This window comes from Entelurus aequoreus, linkage group LG11, assembly GCF_033978785.1.
Source record: "Entelurus aequoreus isolate RoL-2023_Sb linkage group LG11, RoL_Eaeq_v1.1, whole genome shotgun sequence".
In the NCBI taxonomy this organism is placed as follows: Eukaryota; Metazoa; Chordata; class Actinopteri; order Syngnathiformes; family Syngnathidae; genus Entelurus; species Entelurus aequoreus.
Genome location: NC_084741.1, coordinates 36459370 through 36472805, shown reverse-complemented (window position 1 = coordinate 36472805; position 13436 = coordinate 36459370). Strand labels below are relative to the sequence as shown.

At 38.2% G+C, this 13436-nt stretch overlaps 1 protein-coding gene across 5 annotated transcripts in view; it reads right to left on the bottom strand.

Moving 5' to 3' along the window:
- Positions 1-13436, bottom strand: part of fhod3b (formin homology 2 domain containing 3b) — a 249433-nt gene that overhangs the window by 81892 nt on the left and 154105 nt on the right. For 4 of the 5 annotated variants that reach the window (XM_062063106.1, XM_062063107.1, XM_062063108.1 and 1 more), the window contains exon 5: positions 9178-9283. In XM_062063106.1, the coding sequence (XP_061919090.1) occupies positions 9178-9283 (106 nt within the window). Of the gene's footprint in view, positions 1-7865; positions 8411-9177; positions 9284-13436 lie in introns of those variants that run through there. The other variant, XM_062063110.1, reaches the window with a different exon arrangement.

Genomic DNA, 13436 nt, shown 5'->3' with positions numbered 1-13436 from the left:
GCAAGTGTAGCAAAGCAATTACCATAGCAACACAGACGCCAAGTTTTATTCGTTAAATATGGTATTTTAGAAGTTATTACTATCGAGTGGCGTAATATCCAACTTTCCAACATTCAAATGAATGGGGCGAAAATAGGTCAATGTTACATTTTCATTATTATTACCTTTTAATTGTCAGTTACATTATGAGTAGATACAGTTTTGCAATATTTTGGCACATTGGGTGTTGTGTTCAGCAGAAAGTAAACAGCAGTTTTAGGTGTGGGTCACATAAAAATGTGATGTATTATAATAATAATTATTATTATAACAAACAACAAACATTTGACCCCTTGATGCAAGCCGGATGGCTGAAAAGCATTGATGCTGAGTAAATAACATTTACATGGCGTAAATAATAAAATATTTTACAAGATAAGAGACTGTCCTGTATTTTGCTTTTTTTTTATTTTTTTAAATATGTCGTCTTTATTCTAATGATAACTTTAACACTTTTTGGAGGTCCTGGCAGTGTTTTTTTTAACTTTTTTTTTTTTTGATACAACAAAAATATATTTCCAAATGACAGATTTGTTGGACAGTTGGACAGAGGTCTGTTTTAAAAAACAAAAACAGCATAAAATGTTGTGGTCTACACAGAAAATCTTTGTATAGAGTAGCCATGATACAAAAGTCTTGTATTTCTTCAGCACTTGTATCTGTTGTCGAGGTACCCGGCACTTTAAGAGGCCATGAAGCACTTGACAAAAGCATCTTCTATTCCCTCTTTAAGGGGCTTCAACTTACAGCGTTGTAACCTGCATGTCATTAAAGGCAGCAGACCTTCAAACGGGAGCACAATAGAGACGCTGGGATGGAAAGCAAGACTGAAACTAATGCACACACAAAAAAAATGTGCACGTTACAACTTTGCCTTTCAGCTCTTTTATTGTACAACATAATACAGCATGCAGTTTCCCCCTCATAATAGGATTTAAAAGATTTCCCATCATTCTCCATGGATTAAAAATGTCAAGTGGACTCCGTAAGAGCGTTTTTCCTGGGTTCTGTTCTGAAATGCAAAAACACGTGCTAATAAAATAAGTAGAGAAAGTGTCAGTAAAAACATAGGTCATGCTGAAGACCGTCAACACAAGCTGTTTCAAAGAAACACATAATTGCTTCAAGTTGGCAGTAATTGGTTGGTCTGTCTCATGCTGCTCAGTTTTTAATGCAGCGACTAATTTTTTTTCTCCCTTCACAGTAAATGCCAAAAAAATACCATGATACTTCACCGTATATTAAAAACTCCACTATTTGTTTTAGTTTTGATCATTATACATAAGCTTAAATAGAAAAATATTTGGAAAAAAATAATTGAAAAGTTGGGTCCATTCCATTTAGGAGAAAATATAAAAGCAGTATACCGTTGATTCATTGGGATCTGGTCCCTTCGTAAAATATGAATATTGTGCTTCGTTGTGGTCATATTAATTATCTTGTAAAATGATGGGTGAATAGTTAAGCCCGTTATTGGTCTGCAAGCGCCCCCTAGAGGGCCGCCAAAAAATATCTGTTTCTCAGCTGTGGTCCGTATGTGGCTCAGCAGTACTCAGTTGTAGTACATTTTTCCACCACTAGTGACAGTAATGACATTTTTAAGCAAACTGGAGTTAGTCATTGAGAATTTTCTAAGGCGCAAAATTTATGACTAAAGTGGTGAAGCTGTATTTTCTTTTGCATTTAATTTCATTGAAAGTTTATTTAGGAAACATATATTATTGCTATTATTACTTTAGTTAGAATGTATTTACTTTAGCACTTTATCAGTCCTTTCTTTGACAGTATATTTAATTAGTATTTATTTTTGTGATCAGCCTGACCTAAACCCTGATAATAATCTTTGTGCTTAACGCATGCTTTCAAATGATTTTTCAAAATGTATCCTGTTAAACTGTAAGTAGGTTACATATAATTATTGAATACAACTAAAACCGAGAGTAAGATTACTAATTTACCATAAATATTTGAGCGGGCCCCTCTGTAGTGGAAAAGCTGGGCTATGAGGTCAACCAGTTTAAGAACCTCTGCTTTACCTAAACCAGTACCAAATCAGTACAGGTGCTGAAACGGTGGCTGAACCAGTACTTAAGAAATGGAAAACATGCAAATTTGTGGAAAAAAAAATTAAAATAAATTACCTTTACATTTTTATGGAATTTTGTGACATTCAAGTTGAACATACTAGCAATTTAAATAATTCAATTATATAAAGGAAATAACTAGTTATACATTCATAAATAAGTAATTAAATCTACAACAAATTGTCGTAATTATTGCAGAATTACGGAACATAGAGATTGTGCAAAAAACGACTTCCTTTTGTCAATGCTCATAATTCCAGGTGTTAATAATCGCCAGAACCGTCATTGGTGCATAATGGCTGCTCTTGGAGCGTTAAGGTCAGTAGTACATTTTTTTAATGTGGCAGACACAGTGTGCTTCTGTTGGGATGCTACATTGTTTCAGGCTGTTATTTGTACAATATCAGCAAGAAGTACTTGTTGCAAGTGGTTGAGTCAGCATTAATTTTGCACCGAAATAAGGCACAAATATCTACTTTGTTTTTGGGTCTGTTTACTGCTGTTCATGTTGGCACCATTGCCATTATGGAACCGGGTTTTGGTTACAAGGAATCAAACAGACAAAATAAAATGGCTCTACATTGTCTTTGGATCAACAATACAAGCACAAACAAGAAAACTGTCAAAACTAAGGAAATTTAGAACATGTTATATTTTGCAGTCGTTAAAATAACTTGTGTAACTTGGATGCTTTAAAGATGTCACATGGCAGGTTGGTTTTTCTTATGTTTCCGTTTTTTGGGACTCTTATTTTGTAGTTTCTTTCCCTGTGTTTCATCGTAGGCATTTAGCTATTTAGTTTTGATGAGACTCTCTGCTGGTGGCCTCATTATTGTTTTTCCATTCACAGAATTTTCCAACCTGGTGGCTCGTTAATTTTCTGTGTGCAATTTAGCTGAGGCCAATAAAATGTTAGAAAGTCACTTTAAATTGCCAGTACAATTAATGAAGGTTTTATAATGGCCACAGTTGACCTTAGAATAATATACATTTCTATTGTCATGGTTTCTTATGGGAATAATTGTTTCAAAAAGTTGGGTCAACGAGCGTACAATAGATTGGCTTATGAGGTAGCACTGTATTTCAGTTCGACATAACAATGCAGCATACAGTACCCCTAATTGTTTATCATCCATAGATCTAAAAATGTCTGCTGATGCATTGATGACCTCGCGGGCTCCTGTTTATTTCTGGCCTTGCGGCAGAGCTGTGTGCAAAGTAGCTGGACCAGATGACAAAAAGGGGCCTCAGAAAGAGTGAGCTCACTCCCATTTGCATTGATGGGGTGATGAAGGCATACGAGGTCCCCCCTGGGCCACAAGTGCAGGCCTCCAGCAAGTTAAATCCCGGTCTGCAAGCCCTTTGAGCCAGGTGTGAGGGGCCCCCAAGAAGGAACAAACCCACATCATTGCACTAACTGGTCACAGACACCTCCAGGGCTAAGAGAGCAACGAGAACTGAGAAAAAGAAAAAACAAATGCAAGATGGAGGTGCAGATTGTGAAGTAAGATGGCATTGTTCCAAGGAGTGAAGTCTGGGAACGTGCCCTTGTAAAATGAATGCTCACTGGGTGCAAGTGTGAATACTTTTTCCATCTTTCATGATAGTTTTATTGATTCATGGAGGGGCTTTCAAAGGCTCTCCAGACAGAAAAGTGCAAGGCTGTCTTTCCTTCTTTTGAGAATTGGCCCAGTGTTTCACTCTTGTGGGTCATTTACGTGACACCATTTTCAAATTAAAAAGCATAAAAACATTGTTGTTGGTAATACAATATAAACTATATATACCGTTTTTTCTTGACCGTAGGGCGCACCGGACTATAAGGCGCACTGCCGATGAGCGGGTCTATTAAGGTCTTTTTTCATACAAAAGGCGCACTGGACTATAAGGCGCATTAAAAGGGGTCATATTATGATTTTTTTTGTAAATGTAAAACACTTCCTTGTGGTCTACATAACATGTAATGGTGGTTCGTTGGTCAAAATGTTGCATGGATTATGTTTTACAGATCATCTTCAAGCCGCTTTCTGAGCGTCTCTTCAGAATGCGCCGTTTTGTGGGCGGTCTTATTTACGTGGCTCACCTTCAACAGCGTCCTCTCCCCGTCATTTTTATTGTAGCGGTGTAGCGTGCAAGGACGGGAGTGGAAGAAGTGTCAAAAGATGGAGCTAACTGTTTTAAAGACATTCAGACTTTACTTAAATCAACAACGGAGCAGCATCTCCTCATCCGTGGCTCACTAGCGCAACACCGGAAATGTGTTCCCGTGAAAAACCGTCCGACCGGAACTCTCTAATAACTAAAGTTCCGTGGGTGAATAATGTAAACTCACTACACCGGTAGTTTTTAGCGCTTCCAAAGAGAGATATAAGTTACAACTTTACGCTACTTTATATTAGAAATGGCCACAGCAGAGGGTGAATGCCCCATAACAAGAAGATAGTGAAAAAGAAGAAGCTTATTGATTACGTTATCGCCACGGACTTCAGTGGCGGACGTGCGCAAATTTTCAGGACTTATGCAGATCTCAAATACACATCAGCAGGTACCAGAAGGTAAGAAAAGTTGGTTTTGCATATTATTGTGAAACAAAACGTCAGATGTCTGCTAATGGGTGCCATTTTGCGGTCCTTATACACACACCGTAGTAATACTAGTATCTCTGACTACAGTAGCCGTAATGGGCCGACAATCCATCAAGCGGTGCAGGTTCAAAGTCATACTAAAACATTTTGACAGATTTTGGAGCGCTGTGTGTAATGTTCTTTATTTTCAAATGGGTTGGGTTATACTTGTATAGCGCTTTTCTACCTTTTTTTTTAAGGAACTCAAAGCGCTTTGACACTATTTCCACATTCACCCATTCACACACACATTCACACACTGATGACGGGAGCTGCCATGCAAGGCGCTAACCAGGACCCATCAGGAGCAAGGGTGAAGTGTCTTGCTCAAGGACACAACAGACGTGACTAGGATGGTAGAAGGTGGGGATTGAACCAGGAACCCTCAGGTTGCTGGCACAGCCACTCTCCCAACTACACGTATCTCTTATGTGTGACTACTATCTACTACTATTATTACACCATGTACCAAATAAATTTGCTCCGAGGTCAATAAGCACAACCAGAATTATTCCATATATTAGGCGCACCGGGTTATAAGGCGCACTGTTGATTTTTGAGAAAATGTAAGGATTTTAAGTGCGCCTTATAGTCCGAAAAATACGGTACTACATACAATTAGAAAACAGGTCTCATAATAAACAAGTTGTAAAATGCCATTATCATTTCTGTTAAGAAGCCAAAGATGGAGGTAATGCACGCTAAAAATCTTAAGATGTCCCACTATGGCGTATTTAAAGTATGCTGACCAAAATATCGCCTTGATGCTGAAATTGAGACAATTTGAAGTTTTAAAAGTTCATTTAGTGAGCACAACTTGGAACACACTGTTTTGTGTGTCTGTGGCTTTAATGCTAACGATCTGTGTTTGTCCACGCAGTGTTTCTCCAACAAGCACTATTGTGCACTTAATCCACTTTTTACATACAGTATACACTGTAACTTTGAACTTGTCGAAAATATAATATATGCTTTAATCACATACAATAATATAACATTAAAGAGTGGGAGAGGAGGACATTGGTAAAGCATAGCTATGATAGCAGGCGTACTAACATTTTAACAGCAATGTCATGTCTTGGTTAGTCTGTTCTCCGATAAACCCCCCCCCAAAATGATCAAACTTACAACGCACATGTTTTTAGCTGACTGACATATTTATTTATTTATTTTAAGATGTGCGGTGAAGCCTCTTTTTATTATCTACGTCATAAAAACACTGTAAAAACGGTGTGACCAGTCAGGAGAAATGTGGTAAAGGAGTCAAATCAGTAAAAGGCTCTTCTGTGAGGGTCGTACATTTCTCATAGTGATTTTGAAACATGAGGAGGAGAAAGGAGCGTGTGATAAGGGTGTTTTGATCAGAAAGGGGAGTGAAAAGATATGAGAAGTGATCTCATCATTCATCGCACGATGACACCAGCATCTCCTCCAAAACCTCCTCCTTCGCCATAGTTCAATCAGAGGTTCAAATGAAGCCGGGAACATCAAGAAGGTAGTCCAAGCAGGGGTCCTGTTCATGTTTATAACCTGCACGAGGGGGCCAACAGAAGTGCCTCGCACATTTAGATAAGGTCACTGGTTAGACACTTCCTTGTGGTCCAGATAAAATGTATTGGATATGCGTTGGTGTACATTTTGCTTAACATTCCTCAGTTTTTTTAGTCTGTCTGCAAGATGTTTGATTGTGGAGGCGTTCCGAGATTGCAAATTAAACCACGCGCCACCATCTCCTCAAGTATCATAATTCATCTTTTGAAAATGTACACTTTTTAAATTTACACCTCAAAGACGTCACCGCTATTTTTTTCCGAGACACGGTAGAAAATAAACATGATATAGATTTACTCGGCCACAACATTAGGTACTCCTGCACAGTCGATCAATTCACAAAAAAAATGACAAGTCTGTGTTAATATGCACATGCCAAGATTAGATGAAAGTAATACTTTTAACATTTTTGTTTCCATATAGCCTCAAGCAAAGGGAGATGAGTTAGTCCCTCTCAGGCTAAGAGCTTGACTTTATGTTCAAATAAGTAAGTCCATCTCGCTGTGACTTCAAAACTTAGCCAGACTGCAAAATCCCGCAAACAGAGGCATGCAAAAGTGCATGCAAGCTCACACTAAAATGCATTAACCTTGTGATTTGATGCTTTGGTATTGTTTGACGTGGGTAGCCAACATTTATTAAGTCAGAACAAATTTAATGAATCAACCTTTAAAGTGAATAAACACAAAAAGCATCAACAATATGAGTTGGAATTAGGGACCCAAAAATGCAAGGAAAGTCAAATAAAAATTTAAATAATAATATTACATAATTGTTACGCCTCACTTTTTGTGTGATTCCAATTTAGAGGGATTTTTTTCCCAAAATGTTGCCCAAACAGAGTGAATCCTACGCGTTGGTGACTCAGTCTCTATGACTTTTTTTCCATTAAGTACGACTGAATAATAATCCACCGTGAGGCCAAAGAACGTTGCGAGTGCCAGCACTTTGATAGAGAAAGTGAGAAACACTATTGAAACTTAGAAAGAACTTGTTGCAAAGTACAAAGGCGGGTCACACCTACTGCACACTCCTTCCTCTACACCAGGGGTGGGCAATTAATTTTCACCGGGGGCCGCATAAGCAACCCGAGCACTGCTGGAGGGCCACACGACAATATTTCAATTAAATTTTGCTCAATATTATTTTTGATATACCATAAGATAAATAATAATGATGATAATAATTAATAATAATAATAATAATTTCATTTAACCTAACTTAACTTTATACAAAAGCAGATTGCTTTTTAAGGTCACTTTATCCTGCATTATCCAACATTTTTCCCCATCAGATTTGGACAACCATCCGTTGTTAAAAATAGTTTTTAATCATATCTATTCTATATTGTTTTTTATATTGGTTTTATATGTAATTGTTTTTTCTTTTTATTCAGTCATTGGTGGAGCTAAGGATAATATTTGAATATTGTTTGTAATATTGTTGTGCAGCACTTTGGAAACATTTTGTTGTTTAAATGTGCTATATAAATAAAGTGGATTGGATTGGATTGTCACACCTGCCAGCGTGTCCCAACACGCATTTACCTCTGTGAACAAGTCATTACCTGTGGTTGTCTCTTTAATTGACTGCATCAGAGCTCTCATCCAAAGTTAGCGAAAAACAGTCCTGTCTCCGGGCATTATCAGCGCAACAAAGTCCAATAAGCACTCCTTAATAAACTCTCCGTCAGAAAACGCCTTACTTTTTCTGGCGCTTTTGTGAGAAATGACGAAACTTGTCCTGACGGCTGCATCTCTGGGGGTGTGAAATATGGCACAAAGTCCTTGTTGGGTTTGCAGTTTTACCATCAACGCATCAGCCTCCCTTGCGCGCGCTTCATCAGACACATTCCGGTATTTTCCCTCGTGTTTCTTCGTGTAGTGGCGATTAAAATGATATTTAAACACAGCAACCTGTGTACCACACATTAAGCACACGGCTTTACCATTAATTTATGTAAAGAAATACTTGGCAGTCCATCTCTTGTTGGAAACACGCCATTCCTCATCAACTTTTCTTTTTTTAGCGTCTCATCACTTGTCTCTATGCACCTTCCCTCACAGGTTCCCTCCGGACATACGGCATAAATAACACATTTCAAAATAAAAGCAGCACAGTTGTATTGCACGCACGACATAGATGTTTTTTAAACTTTATTTTGTAATTTGTAATTGCGCCGTTCAATTCACTCACAATCGCACACGCGCATACGTCCACACGGAAGTAATACAAATAACGCTTTTCAAAACAAAAGCAGCACCGTTGTATTGCACACTCGACATAGATACTTTTTAAAATTTATTTTGTAATTTATGATTGGCCTCACGCGGGCCGGACAGGGATGCGCAAAGGGCCGGATGCGGCCCGCGGGCCGTACAATGCCCAGGTCTGCTCTACACTCATTGTCCTCTTCACCAAAAAAGGTCTTCAATAAAGGTAAAAGTGATGTTAAATGATCATTTATACATTTAATTCCTCATGTTTTGTGATTTCCCACTGTTTTTTTGTAGTCAGTGAATTTGGATTATTGTTTTTGAGAACATTTTTTAGGTTTTTTTTTGGACAATTTGGCATTCATCGGACCTTTTGGAACGGATTACTAACAAAAACTGAGGACAAGACATAATGCCAAATAATGAGGGGAGTGAGAAAATATCAGGTTTTAGGACTACCCCTACCCCGACCCTCACTACCATGGGACAGATAAAATAACAAAAAACTCTAAACTTGACCGAAACATTGGTGTGTGGGGGTTATACAGCCGATTTACCAGTTTCCATGGTAACAACACGTGGCTGTGGATACATTCAACAGAAGAAAAGTGCTGAACTGATCAAGCTCTGGCGCTGCACTGTCCACTTCTGAGGGTCATGTACCTCTGAGGATGTAATTCTGGTAGTTCTGGTCGGCTTCAGCTCCCACTTTAATCAGACACGTCAGTCCCTCGGCCACCACAAACTCGTGCACCAGGTCCTTGTCATCCTGGAAATGGAAGGAGGGAGCAAGATGTAAAGTAGTAGTCAATACTGTCACACTTTACGTATGAATTTGCAGTTTACAGTATTTGGTAAAAAAAAAATAAAAAAAATAAAAAAGGATTCCACATGCCTCACGACACACCATGTGAGGAACTAAATTAAACATAATGAAAGTGCTCCGATTCACGCCTCTATTCCTACAGTCTCTGCGTGCGTGTGTTCAACAAAAGCAAATAACCGACAGTGTATCTAATTGTGCAGACAAACATTAGCATTTGGCTGTAGGAAACCTCCTGATGTAGTTTTTTATTAGCCTCCGGTATTTGAAATATAGTGAGAGGCTGGCAGCTTTGTTTACATTTGCATGCACTTTGAAATATTGCGATTCAGCTGTTGGTGTGAAACCCACACATTGTTGTTTACAATGACTTCATTGGTGGAATTAATACTGACTGACCAGTTTGAGTATTTTTCCATTACAACATTGGTTGTGTTGCTGTATTGTCACACAATATACTGTATAAATGACCATGAAATAGGGCTTCAACAAACACATATTTCAATCATTTGTTGAGTCTGACTTTTTAACAAACTTTAATTCCAACTCATTTAAAAAAAATATTTTGTAAATTAAAATGTAACAAAATACACAAAATACTGATACGTGTTGTTTCTTCGTTACACAAAGAATATAACCACGGTGAAAATTAAATCAATGGATTTTTAATGTCCTTAAACATGTGAAAAATCAGTTAAAAACCTCTCTTTATCCAGTGCTGTTAGGGTTATTTATCTGCATTATTTACCGAAAAAAACAAATGTGTAAATTTGAATTTTATGAAGCGACTAACAAATCCTTGTTGATAGGGGTGCCCAAGCCCCAACAATGTATACTCTATGAAGAGAAGGGCATGCTCAGGTAAGAATGGTTTCACTCTACTGTGGTGTAAAAAGGGTTAAAATGCAAAAGAGCGACACCTGTTGTTCAAGTATAACTGTCTATCTAATAATAGAAATAAAACTATTGATCTAACCACTGTAGTATCGACAATGAGCTGATACTATACTTGGTATCGTTACTGTCAATATTTGTATCGATTCGCCCTCCTTTGATTCCGTTTAGAAGCTCTAACTTGCGGTTAACATGCCTTCTTACAGTGGGTAGTGTAGCATGTTTAGTTATTGTTCATCCTCCAGTAACACTGGTAAGAAACAGTTTGTTTGCCGCCCTGAAGACGAGGATTACTGACTTAAAAGTGGCTTTGCACTGTGGAGGGACATTAGCCGCTCGCAAAGATGCTACATTGCGTTGAGGAGGCGGCCGTTCACTTGTCGCTGTCAAATTACCATTAGAATGTGTCATCAACATGCATTATTACGATGTAACTGTTGGTGGCAGGCGTAGTCCAGGAAAACATGACTTTAATCGGATAACAGGAACCAGGAAATAGGAGACAGGGAAACAGGATACCAGGAAACCAATCATCGAGCCCTGACTGGAGGGCGAGGCAGGCATAAATAGCAGCCAGCTGATTGACAACAGGTGTGGCCAGGCTGCCAATCAGCAGCAGGTGAAGGAGAATAGCGCTCAGGGAGACAAGCAGGAAATGGAACCAAAATAAGAGCGCTGACAGGAAATAAACGCCAACCAAGGAAACACAACCCGACGTGAGTGTGACAGATCGTCACAGTAACGGTAGTATTAAAAGCTCTATCTTTGGCCAAATGTATATCATTTAGATTATATATTGTCTATACTGCGCAACTCTATTTTACTATAGTTGAGCAAAGATCCGTCTTCAAGTGTTGCCCTCCCATTTATTAGGTGAGCGTTGTTAATACATATTAGGGCACCTTGTCTTCAGAAGTGAAAATATAAACAAAATAGGGAGGAGGACACGAAGAGTGTTGGACCTGGGAACGCCTGGCTCACAATCCCTGTTGTACTGTAGAGCAGTGTTCCTTAACCATAGGCTCATAGGTTGTTGGGTTGCAAGAGCCCCATAGAGGGCCGCCAAAAACATCAGATTCTTAGCTGTGGTCTGAATGGGTCACAGCAGTACTCAGTTGTAATACACTTTTCTACCACTTGTGGCAGTAATGCCAATATCAAACAAACAGAAGAAGTCTGGTGCTAAAGTCATAGAGAAGTTTCTTAAGCACAAAAACTATGACTTATATGGTAAAACTGTTTTCATTTGCACTTGTATTTTATTGACTATTTAGTTCATTAACATTCATTATTAATGTAGTTTATTTTAGCACAACATAATTGTATGTAAATTATTTTTTGTCAGTTATTTAGAAGCCTCTTCTTCTGCAGTATATTTGGTTATTAATCAGCCTTACCTAGGCCTAAGGTTTGTGTTAAATAACTATTTTTTGGAGCTTAACACATGGTTTTATAGTATTTAACAAGGTTGTACCCAGTAAGACGGTTAGATATAATTATTAAATATGGTTCAAATCAAGAGTAAGAATACTATCCATCCATCCATTTTCTATCGCTTGTCCCTAATTTAGTGTTAATATTTAAGTGGGCCCTGGGTCCCTCTGTGTTGGAAAAGTTGGGCCCAGGGGTCAAAAAGATTAAGATCCCCTGTTGTAGATCATCCAAAAGGTTTTTAATGGGGTTGAGGTGACTGGTCTGTCAGGTTCTTCCACCCCAAACTCATCCAAGCATGACCTTATAAGTCTTACTTTGTGCAAAAAATGGCATTCCAAAAACTGTTGAAAGGAAGGACTTGCCAAAAGTGTCTTTCTAAGACAATTCATTATTATTAATACTTATGTACACTTGGTGTAACCTCCTGGGTACCTTGCAGTGGATATTGTTTTTTTGGCTATTTCTTTTGTCAGACTTTTGTTTAAAAAAAATGGCCCTGTAGTGCAAAACACAAATGTCCACTGCACAGGACGCCAACTGTCAGGAGGATATGACTCACCTTGAACATTTTAGCAGAAGTTTAAGTGAATTAAAGTGAGGCTTCTGGTCCATGCTAGTTATGGAATGCAGCCTGTCCTGCATCCCTGATGACAAAACCACCTGTGAGTCTCACCTGTCAGTCACATTGTTATTTAAAGCCGAGCTGGAGCATGTTCTGATAAAGCCCAACATTCAGATGGGAAGGAGGAAGACAGCGGTGCAACAGTGGGCTCATCACGATGGCTTCTCCCCCCTGGAGGAGCCTAAACGACTTCTGTAACAGCTTTACCATAGACCAGTGGTTCTCAAACTTTTTTCACCAAGTACCACCTCAGAAAACACTTGGCTGTTGAAGTACCACCATAACGACCAACATTAAAATACAGTATGAAGTAAGCCTAAGGCCCTGTCTACATTAAACTGGATAACTCCTTAAACAAATAATTATTTAGCCTAAGGATTGTGTCAGCTACACTAACCCATCGTTTAAGATTACCCTCCTTGGATAATTTTTTACACGGGTAAGTGCGCCGTGTATATCTTGAATCTCCGGCTCTTAGCTTTGTATGGACTCATTGATTGTTTACAAACTGAGTTTGGAGAGGAACCTATCCAAGGTTCCGATTACTTCACATCAAATATTCCACTTTGAAAAATATTTTTGGTGGAAGATTTTGCATATTTTGTGTGTTTGCCATTAAAAACATAGTTTTGTTTGACAAAAAAGGCCGGAAAACAAACAAACAAAAAAATAACATAAAAAAAACTAAAACATTTTGAAATGAGAAATAGATCTGAAGTTGATGTAGACTCCACAGATTTAAGTGTTAAATATAAAATGTATGTATGCCCTGGCACACCATTTCATGACCGAAGCAAAACACTTTTTACACTTTTATACTGAAATAAATACACCTACAACTTATTAAATAAAAACATAGCAAAAACTACCAGCAGCGGTAAACTTTAGATCCATGAAGGAAAGAATAAAGTGAATGAATGTTTATAACTGAATACATTTACATATGTATACAAATTTGTTTTCTTTTTTTAATGAATTAAGTAACGTTTATGACAACCTTTTTCCAAAACACAATATAGAATGTGAGATACAACAGGATAATGCATAAGCATATCTTTTTTTTTTTCAAAACGCTTACAAAAAAGTGGGACCCCAAAAATCTACTGTAGGACCACATTTTTATGACTTGATGGGGTACCTGGGACCCCA